The 11,225-nt window shown below is 41.4% G+C and overlaps 1 protein-coding gene across 1 annotated transcript in view; it reads left to right on the forward strand.

Moving 5' to 3' along the window:
• The window catches only part of Taf4b (TATA-box binding protein associated factor 4b), a gene marked incomplete at its 5' end in the record, with an annotated part of 144,285 nt that continues 133,060 nt past the window's right edge, over positions 1 to 11,225 (forward strand). Inside the window, one exon of the mRNA XM_023713331.1 lies at positions 1 to 298. Within this exon, the coding sequence (XP_023569099.1) occupies positions 1 to 298 (298 nt within the window). The remainder of the gene's footprint in view (positions 299 to 11,225) is intronic.

Genomic DNA, 11,225 nt, shown 5'->3' on the forward strand with positions numbered 1-11,225 from the left:
GTCGTGAGCGCCTCGGGGACCGTCGCCCTGGTCCCCGCCGCGGCGCCGCCCGTCCGCGCGGAGAGCACCCTGCTGGCCCGGGGCGCCGTGACTAAGGCGCCCGGCAGCGTCAGCGTGGAGTCCGCGGCGCCGCAGCCGCTTCGGGCCCCCGTGGGGACCCTGGTAACCAAAGTGGCTCCAGTTAGTGCTCTTCCGAAACTGGGCGGCGGCCCCAGGCTGTCCGCTCCCCAGATCGTTACCGTGAAAGCCCCCAACACCGCGACGATCCAGTTGCCTGCTAATCTGCAGCTTTCGCCAGGTATGTTGGTCACCACTTGCAGCTCCGTCGGTCCTGGGGTCATCCTGGAGATGCTGTGCATCCCCGATTGCTTCTTGTTCGTAGCTTAAAAAAAAAAAAGAAAGAAAGAAAGAAAAGAAAAAAAAATCCTTCAGAAAACAGAAAAACAAAACAAAACACCGAGCCAAGAGCACATTTCCTAATCATGACTTCGCTGTGAGAGCACAGGAAGTAGCCCGTTGGGAACCACCTTGGCTTGGCAGTTAATCCATCCTCTGTGTGTCAGGACATTTCCTGTTTAGTGAAGGAATCTTTTCACCTGAGAAGACAAGTCGCTTTGGAGAATGTGGCACAGCGAAAGCTTGGAGCTGCATATTCAGGAGGGCTCTTGAGGTACCGGCTTCTAGGCAGGAGGTAGCTCGAGTTAATTTGCCTGGGGATAAAGGACCGTTTTATAATTCTGCACGCCTAGATTAAGATTTAAAAGTCTTTGGGGCTGGGCGTGGTGGTTTACGCTGGTAATCCCAGAACTAGCTGGGTTTGAGCCAGGAGGATCACTGCTAGTGCTAGTCTGGACTACATAATGAGACCCTTGTTTATAAAAAAAAGGCCTTAAAAAGTGTGTGTTAAGAATGAAAGAATTTTCAATTTGAGCAAGCCAGAAGAAATTTACAGCTTTTAGTATCAGAAGCAAGGGTTGCTTCATGCATTCTTCAAATGTTCAATGATTGTAACTTTCAGGAAACAAGTGACACAGTTGATAGACAGGTCAGAGCCATACAGTTATGTTTGTAGCGATGTATGAATGTTCTGTTAATGAGTCTTTGACTGCTTTTTTATCCTAGGGCTTATTACTCTGTTGGGCTGTTTCTCATGATTTACACAGAGGCTTTGCAATAATTTACATGTGGTAAACATGCTGAGTGAAATTTGGGTGTCTTCGACTGAAACTTTGTTGAATAGTGTCTTCTATAAATTTTGCTTAGCAAAAATTGATAGTCTGATCCCTGAAAAACTGAGCCAAGGAAACCTTTCATAGTTTCGGCTTGGATGCTAAAGAATGAAGACAGGGACTGTTTTGTGGCTAGTGATGTATTTGATCAGGAACATCGTGGGCTGACTGTATTCTGCACTTTGAAGTTCTGCTTCAGTTCTGTGTGGTACCCAGGACTGTTAACACTGCCGGTTCTAAATTGTCCTGTGTACTCTCACAAGCAGTTTAAGTGTATTTGAATTCAGTTACCTCTATATTCTATAGAATATAAATTCCTCTCTAGTAACCTGAGTTTTTTGGGAAATATTTAAATAAAAAATATATATTAAGACAAAAAGTCCTGAGTGAAAAGTTGCTGGTACATTGGAACAGAGCACTTATTGAGAATTTATCGAGGTAGGAACTTTTAATGGAATGTGTTCTTTTATTCATTGGTTACAATAGACAGCTAGCAAATGAGGAGCAAAATAACTTGCCCAATGCCCCGCACACAGCTCCTAAGAGTCAGACAGAAAGATTTGAATACAAGTCTGCTAAGCTCTACTTTTTGCACAGCACTATACTTACTGCGTGTATTTGTACAGTGTGCCTTGTGGAATATTGATGCAAGTTGAGACCAGTGAGATCAGGGTTCAAGGCTGGCCCGGCATGCGATACCAGGGATCGAACCTGGTCCTTGCGCTTGCCAGGCAAGACCTGAGACTGCTGAGCTCTCTCCTCAGCTCCAAGTTGCTTTTTCTAGGTGATACACTGATAAATCTGCATGACAGTCGCACTATGTGGAAGTCTGTGACAGCTGCCTGAGAGGCAGTCGAGGGGCATCTTCATGCTGAGACAGGGCATGGCAGCTGCATCTTTCTTCCCTTCCCGACTGAGCCCTGGATCTGTGTTTCCACTCTAGCTTTATGGAAAGGATGCAGCAGCACACAGGTTCCGCTCCACGGGCAGGCCTGTGTTGTTGACATGAAAGGCTGCTCTTCAGTGCCCACCACAGCCATCTGCTGTGTGGGTTCCAGAGGCTGTGGAGTCAGCCAACAGGAGCGCATCGGCACGTTCTCTCCGCGTGGTCCGCCCCCAGCAGGAAGTGCTGGCAGCGCTGTTATACTTTTGCTACGTCCCTTCTAAGTCGTACAGCATGGGGCTCTGCGTCATTTTGTTATTTCTAGGGCCTGGTGAGGTGTTTGGCACAGAGAAACCTTGTAGGTAGCAGTAGAGTGCAGGTCGTGTTGAAGGGAGCGGGGCACAGGGGCTGCGGCTGTACACTGCACTGGTGGCGAACCATTAGGAGACCCAGTGTCCAAAGGGCACCCCAACCCTGCTAGTACATCACAAAGTGCCAGCGTTGCATTTATACCTGAATATCTGGTGCTTGGTTGCTGCAGATTCTTGGTTCCCATGGCAACACATGAGGGGCACACGTGTCATAGGTTCACCACCATAGCACAGGATTGCGAGGGCCGTGGCACTTAGCTTTGTGTTGAGTTTTGATTTCATTGCTTATTCTGCTCAAATGCAGTATATACTTACATTAAAAACAAGATACTGAAATGCAATCCCCATGTCACCAGAGTATTACTAGTAATAATTTTATTGTGTCTTTTTAATGTTTGTACCTGTTTCTCCGCTGCAGAGTAGTCCAGTGTATTGCTATGCTTTTGTTTTTTGATCGGGTCTCTCTTCATAGGCATTGATAATTTTGCACTGCTCTCTTCTGTTACAAAGGATGGGATAATAAACATCTTTGTATGTATGTTTCTGTGTTTCATAAGCATGTTTTATTATAGGATAAATCACTACAAGTGACATCATTGATTCAAGTGGCAGTATTTCGGTAGGCATTGCCAACTTTACTCCCAAAATGTTGTTTAAATACATGATCAACCAATTACTTTTTAATTTTAAAAACTACCCATGGGCTCTAAGAAGTCATTTTTGGACTTAATGATAAGAATAGATGAGCCTTATAATTTAGTGGGGAGTAATGACTTTGACTATAAAGAAATGACGATTGATAGTAGCACTGTTATATGGATTTGAATAACTGTCTGTTGTGGCTTGTATGTTTAGACGTTTCCCCAACTCCTCACGTGGTCATGGACGGAGCGTTTTCGGAGGAGGCTGAATCTAGTCTGCGTGATTGATTTGTGGTGCAGTGCTGGGGTCGGGTGCAAGGATTACGGGGGGGGGGTGATTAGTAAATCAATTCACTGGTGAGTTTGGCACCGCCCTAATCACGGTAGCCTGGATACAATAAAAGGGACAGAAAGAAGGTTGGCTTGTCACTTGTTCTTGTTGTCTTTTGGCAACCACCAAGAATTGTTCTCCTCAGTGAAACCATCCTGCCTCAGAACAAGCCTATTACAGACTGACATTTATATGAACTGGGAACTAAATAAACCTTTCCTCTTCTAACTTTGGAGTCCGGGTACTTTGTCTCTGCAGTGAGAGAATAATACCTGAGGCAATGCTAAGGTGGCCGTCTTTGTTTAAAGTCTTCTACGAAGATGATTTTATACTATCCTGGAAACTTTACTCTGGGGCCATCGAATAAGGACCAGGTGGTGTTTTTAGCATGTTTGTAGGTAATGAGGAGCTTAGATACTTAGCCTTTTGTGACCAGTGGTGGAATGTAGCAGTGAAGAAACTTGGGGCTGGAGTCAGCAGACCTAGATTTGAATCCCAAATCCACCACTTAATAGCTTTGTGGTCTTGGGTAAGTTTATTAACTTCAGTTTTCATGTCTTTTTTTTTTTTGTTTTTTAACCTCTAAAAGGTGGCTCATGGGCCCGTGAGATAGCTCAGCAGACTAAGGCATGCTTAGGCAAGCCCAGGGACTGGGGTTTGATCCCAGGCACCCACCTGTGGCATGCTAAGCCAGTCACAGAGACAGGGTGTGGTGGTGCATGCCTGTAATCCCAGCGCTAGGGAGGCTGAAAACAGGAGGATCACTACATGTCTCAGCTGTGTAGTGAGAACCTGTACCAAAAAAAAAAAAAAAAAAAAAAAAGTGGCTCATAAATTCTTCCTGGAAATACTGTAAGGATTTAGTGAAGTACGTGCAGGGCTTGGATTTTACAGGACTCTGGGGAACACCATTAATATGGGATACAGTGCAGTACACTAGTAAAGTCCTGACTGTTTAAGGAACCTGTTACAGTAGTTGGATCTCGGTACTGTATTTGGTGCTTGCTGTTTATCTAATGTATATTTTAGCATCTACCAAATTCTCAACAGTCCCAAATAACTTCAAAGCCTATCTATCCTCACTTTGAAGGGACTAGAAAAATTATATTTGTTTTAAAAAATTTGGGAAAAACAATTTGTCCTCCAAAATGTTTTGAGTGTGCTTTTTATCTTTTTTAAATGACAGCTTCACTGAGATATAATTTTGTTTTTTTTAAAAAAGAAACTCATTATAGAATATTGAAAAATTTGATAAAGTTAAAGCCACAGGCTCTTAGTCTCTTTGCAATAAAAATGTATGTGTACGTCTTCTCTTTTTACAAAATTAGAATTCTGCGATACCATTTTCATGTCTAGTTTTTAACCAGTATACAGTGACAATTTTCTCTTAAAAACTCAAAAATTTACTTTTTAATGGCTGCATAATCTATCATTGATTTTCCTGTAGTGTAAGTTTCTTGTGTTTTTTAAATTTTATAAATATCACTTAGAAGCAAGAGTAAACCAAGTGTTCCTGTGTTTAGATTGCGATGTGCTGTTTTGTTATTTTGTTTTAACAGTAAAATTTGGAATTGCTGCATCAAAGAAATATAAATACTTTGCTATTAGTACATTTTATTTTTTAATTTATGCAATGTTTTGCTAACTATATGATGGGTTCTATGCTAAATGTCATGGGTCCAATAGTAAAGAAGGTAGACAGAATTCCTCTTCTGGAAATCAAATAGATTTTCTAAATTTCTGTATGTTAATCTGGGCTGAATTTTACTTTGTCAGTCTTAGGTTTTTTTGTTTGTTTGTTTGTTTTTTTTTATACAGTATATGCCCATATAAAGCCAAAAGCAAATATAGAAAGTAAAAAGAAAGTAAAAATCACCTGACATCTTAAGGGTCTACTTTAAAATATTAAGTTTAATAGTTCTTGGCAAATCAGCTCAAATGGCCAGAGGTATCAAACCTTTCTGCATGTGTTTGCCGGCCATTTGTAATTAATCTACTATGCAGTGTCTCTTCGTTTCACTTCCCTATTCTTGACTGAGTTTTTTAACTCTAGGTGGTCAACATTTTTTTTTTTATATACATTCTATTAGTCCCCTGTCAAAGGAACAGAAGGCAAAAATTTCTCCCCATTCTGCAGTTTGTCTTTTCTCTCTTACTTTTGTTTTTTTTTCCAGTACAGAAATGTTTAAATCTGATAGAACCTCTTTCTTTCTTTCTTTCTTTCTTTCTCTTTCTTTTTTTTTTTTTGGCTGGCTCAGCCTACCCTGACGGCAGGGCTGGTGCAGCATGTGGTGCTGGGTATCAAACCTTGGTCCCCTGCACCTGCCTAAGCTTGCCTAAGACTTTAGACAGCTGAACTATCTTGCCAACCTATAGCCCCATCTCTTAAATTTTTTTTTTTTTAATGTATTTTTGTTCAGGGTCTACAGGGTCTCACTAGATAGATCGGACTCTTTAGTGATCCTTCTGTTTTCAGCCTCCCAAGCATTGGGATTACAGGCACATGCCACCATGCCCAGTCTCAATCACTGTCTCAGCAGGTCCCAGCATTTGGGCTTAGCTCGGCTTGTGGTACCTGGGATCAAACCCTGTTCCCTGCGCTCTGTGTAAGCAGGTGCCTTAGTCTACAGAATATCTGGACAGCCCTCTAACCCCATTTCTTGATTCTTGCTATTATTTGTTTAATTGAGTTTCTGTTTAGAAAAACCTTTCCTACTCCTGTGTATTCAAGTGTTTTACCTGTTTTATTTTCCAATAAGTTTAATGTTTCTCTTTTAATGTTTAGCTCTTTGATCCATTTTGATTTTAATTCAGTACATGGTGCTAGATATCCGTCCATTCTCAATCTTCTACAAACAGATACCCAGTTTTCCTACCACTACCTGCTGAATAGGCTTTCTTGCAGTGTGTTCTTTTTGGCCTGTTTGTCAAAGATTAAATAGCTGAATCTGTCTGTTCTCTTGATCCATGTATCTGTTTTTTTCTAGTACCATGCCACTTTTATGTCTATTGCTTTGTAGTACAACTTGAAATCTGGTATTGTGAGGCCTCCTGCTTTGTTCTTGTTGCCCAAAATTGCTTTTGTTATTCGGGGTCTTTTCTGGTTCCATATAAATTTTAAAATTGTTTTCTTTAGTTCTGTAAAGTATGCTGATGGTATTTTAATTGGGACTGCATCAGATCTATGTAACAGCTTTGAGAGTTTGGCCGTTTTGACAGTTCTGTCTATCCGGGAGCAGAGAGCATCTTTCCATTTGTTCATGTCTTTAGTCTTTTTCAAGGTATTGTTTTCTTTGTAGAGGTCCTTTGCTTCTTTCATTGGGTTAGTTTCTGGATTCTTCATTTTTCTTGATGCTACTATGAATAGTATTTTCATAATTTTATTCTCATTGAAACTATTAGAGACCTCTGCAGTGGGTTTCCCTCTCCTGCCCTCATTATGGAGCGTGGTGGGAAAGGAAAGAAAGAGCAAGCGTAGCAGGGACTGGGATAACCATTTATGCTGTAGTCATAAAAGGTCACGAGGCATCCAGACTCTTGGTATTTATTCTTTACATCTAAGTCAAGGATGCTGTGGGAAGGACAGTGGGTGTTTCTGGGAACAGTAATGGTGACTACTTGGGTTAGGAAGATGAGAACATTCTTGTAAGGGCGAGATGACAAGCAGTAAGGAAATTGGAGTTTCCCCAGGTGTCTTATACTCTCGAGCAGCAGTCATTAGTCCTGTGGCTTCCACTTGTGACCAGAAAAGAGCACAGAGTTTCAGTGTTCCACGCTGGCCCAAAAGGACTGGACAAGGGCAAGCTTGGACGTCCCTTAGTCTCAGTTCATGATACATGGTCCTTAGTAGTGAACACAGATGCTAATGATTTGTATAAGTTGATCTAGTATTCTGCTACTTTTCTGAAGTTGGTTAGTAATTATAAGGGTTTTTTGGTTGAGTTCCTTGGGTCTTCTTGGAGAGTATCATGTTATCTGCAGATAATGGTAACTTGAGTTCTTCATTTCCTGTATGTATCCATTTTGCCTCTTTTGCCTGATTGCTCTGCTTAATGATTCAAGAACTCTGTTGAATGAAAGTGGTGAAAGTGGGCATCCTTGGCTTTTCCCTCATTTTAGAGATAATAATGTTTTTATTTTTTCCACTCCTAATAGGATGCTGGCTGTTGGTTTGTCATAAATAAATTTTGTCAAATTCAGTTATGCCCCTTTTGTATCTGTTTGCTTCAGAGTTTTTATTTAATCATGAAAGGCTATTGGATTTTGTCAAAAGCCTTTTCTGCATCTACAGATATGCTCGTTTTTTTTTTAACCTTTTGTTTATGTGATATATTAAATTTGTTGACATACCATATAAGTTCAATCATCTTTGCATCTCTGAGATGAAACTTACTTGGTCATGATATACGATATGACCTTTTTGATGATGTGCCATATTCTATTTGCTAGTATCTTGTTGAGGGGTTTTGCATTGCATTCGTTAAGGAGATTGGCCTATAGCAGTGATTGCAAACCTTTTAGAGGCCTAGTGCCCAAACTGCAACCCAGAACTCATATATGCATTGCAGAGCGCCAGCACTGCCATTAAACTGAATCCTGGGGGTTTAGCTTTGGAAAAAACAGCTCATACATTAATATCTTTTGTCTTTTTTTTTTTTTTTTTTTTTTTGCTGAGCCAGGGATTGAACTCAGACCCTCGTGCTTGCTAGGGAAGCGCTTATTCCACTGAGCCATCTCGCCGGCCTCTATCTTTTGTATGAAAGGAAAAACACAAAAACTGAGCTTTCAACAGCACAAGCAGCTTTTTATTGAAAGCCATCAGTTTTCATTTGGCTTGCTTTTGCACCATTTCTGTGTTGTATACATTCAGGTATTTTGTCAAACCTTGGCTCATACTTCATTAGCATTACAGCGACAGGTGTGACACTTAGGTCATGTGTTAGTCTGTTTCTTGTGCAGATTTGATATAATTCAAAGCTGAAATCAGCTGCTCACAGGCATAAGGGGACCCAAACAAAGTAAGAAAAGCAATCCCAAGTGCTTTCACTGGCTTAAAATTATTTGGCAGAGAATTCTACATGTTAAGGGTTTCATTTTCAGAAATACTAACTGTACTGTCCTTTGTTATCCTTCCTGTCTTAAGGGTTGCAGGCGGGTCATAGAATTTATTTTTCCAGATAGTTTTCTTGAAATTTCAGCTTCAGATTTCCAAAATCTAACCAGTATAAATAAGAAAGATCAAGTTCTTCAAATTTGGTTTTGTCTGGAGAACTAAGAAAAAGCCAGGGGTGTCTTTAGCTTGAGAACTGTGAAAATCTGTTACTAGAGTTCTTCCCTGCAGCTGCTACAGTGTTAAGAAAATTCCTTGTAGAGTTTCTGATGTCTTGTAGGATTGTCTGAAAATGTGGGATTTTCTGAATTCATTTTTAGATATGGAAAATATTTCAGCTGCTCATTTTCAAGATCTCATTCAAAAATCTGCAGTTTTCAGGCAAATGTTTAGATATCACAGAATATCTTTTCTGCTGTTTTCCCTATAGTTTATAGCTTTTTGTTCAGTAGTTTGGAATGTAAAATCTGTAAAAAACATGAGATTGTTAGGCCAGGCCCTATCAGTGAGGTGTGGACATTCCTGCCCATTTTCTTTACTTCTTTCTTTCTTTTTCTTTTCTTTCTTTCTTTTTTTTTTTTCAGAACTGGCGATTGAACTCAGGCCCTTGTGCTTGCCAGGGAAGCACTTACTCTACTGAGCCATCTCCCCGACCCCCCATTTTCATTCTTAAACAGCCCAATTTCATGCAGGCAGGCTACAGAACTCTCTAGGACTTATCCTTTGCCCAGCCACAGGACATTATTATATGTAGGTGAAGCATTATACTGTGTCTGAATTTCAAGAAATGCTTGAAAATTAGAGTAAGAACTATGATGTAATTGGCGATTTTTGTGACATCTTTGAGATATTGTCTAATTTTTGCTGCTTTCCCAGGCACAAAGAGCTTCTTGATGTGTAACACAATGAAACTGAATGATTGGATGTTTTGCTTCTTTAATGAAGAGCTGTACAAAACCAGATGTTGCCTTCACCACGTACGGTACCCTGTTACTAGAAATTGAAACCACATTTTCTGGCCTATGGCTTGTGACAGAAAAGCCTCCATCATGTTTGTAGATGTCTGTCCCTTATGTCCTTCCAGGCCAGAGATGCTGGTTTCACCAGCTCTTTTCACGATGGCACCAACAGCATAATACAAAATTACTGCTGGCCTCGCATGATTATTTATATCTGTGCTTTCGCCCAGGCACAGGGAGGAGCAGGCCACCTTGTACAGCAGTGGTGAGCTGCTGGTCAGCGGCCCTCGCCGTGAGCAGGACCCAGGCTTTCTGCTAAGTGGCATCTCAGATGTGTTGCAGAATTTTACCCTTGTTTGAAAGATTGTGGAAAAGGGCAACACTCCCTGGCAACATGGCTATTGTGACACATCCCCACCACAGACAGCTTACCATATTTTGCTATGCACAATGAAATTTGAAAGCTGGCAGCTGGCAGATGATTTGTTTTAGAAAAATAGTTGTAAAAACTGAGATACTGGGAAGGATGCTTCCTCAGTTTCCTTTCAAGGAACTCTGTCCTTCAAGTGTCACCAAATTTGGCGGCATTCTTGTGGTAGGCGTCTAAGCGCTGTCTAATGGACACTTCATGTGCAACATACAGTGCTTTCCATATGCAGAATACATAACAGTACTTCACAGTGCATTCAGTCAGTCCAGGTGTCTCTGTCCAGGCTCCGGAAATAATCTTCCAACCGTATGTTTTCAGTTTTGCTTATTCTGGCTATAGTCATTTTTTGGTATTCAAGACGTGGAGGCTACAAAAATTCAAACTTAAATGAAAAAATGAAATATCTAATACAAATCTGTCCCTATAGATATCCCTAATAGTTTACTCTATTAGTGAAACCCTAAAGAATTGCTTATTTCCTGAGTCAGCAATCTATGGCAGTGTTTCCCTACTGTGGGTCCTCTTGAATTTGCTGACCGCCAGCAGAAGAGGGCAGTGTTCCACTGACTTCCAGCTTTTGAGGCGTCAGAGTGAATTTCCTACCTGGTGGGGGCTTCTGTTAAAATCATAGCCAATACAAGTGAAAGGATATATCCTTGCTCCTGTTCTCATAAATTCTTCATGAACAACTAAATACAGTGCTGCAGATTCACATGTGCCTGGGAGACAACATAACATTAAAAGAATCTTGCTGGGGATATAGCTTAATGGCACAGCGTCTACCTGACAAGTGCAAGGTCCTGAGTTCAATTCCCAGTGATAACAACAACAACAACAGAATCTGTCTCAGTCCAAGCAAATAAATATCTCAGCGTTGCACTGACTGACCATGCAAATGCTCAGATGAGTTGTGGCTCGTGATGTTACACCTGGTGCCACTAGTGGTCCTGTGTGCGCTGTTATGTGATACTTGGCTACTGTGGCGGTGCTGGGGTGGCTTGGCTTGCGTATTGACGCAGAGGGCTCCATGTGCTGCTGGGACATGCGTGTAGTTGGAGCCCCACCACGGGCCTATGGGTTTCTTTTTCAGTTGAGTCTTTACCTACTTTTGGAATCAAAATGCTACGGGCTTCCATAAATGAATTTAGGAGTACTCCGTCCCTTACATGACTTTTGAAGAGCTTAAGAGGTATTAGTGATGTTCTGGGCCTGCGGCCCTGCCCCTGGGGTGCGCTGAGATGGTGAATGACACTGAGTGTTATGGTTTTTTT

This window comes from Octodon degus, unplaced genomic scaffold (assembly GCF_000260255.1).
Source record: "Octodon degus isolate 3935 unplaced genomic scaffold, OctDeg1.0 scaffold00003, whole genome shotgun sequence".
In the NCBI taxonomy this organism is placed as follows: Eukaryota; Metazoa; Chordata; class Mammalia; order Rodentia; family Octodontidae; genus Octodon; species Octodon degus.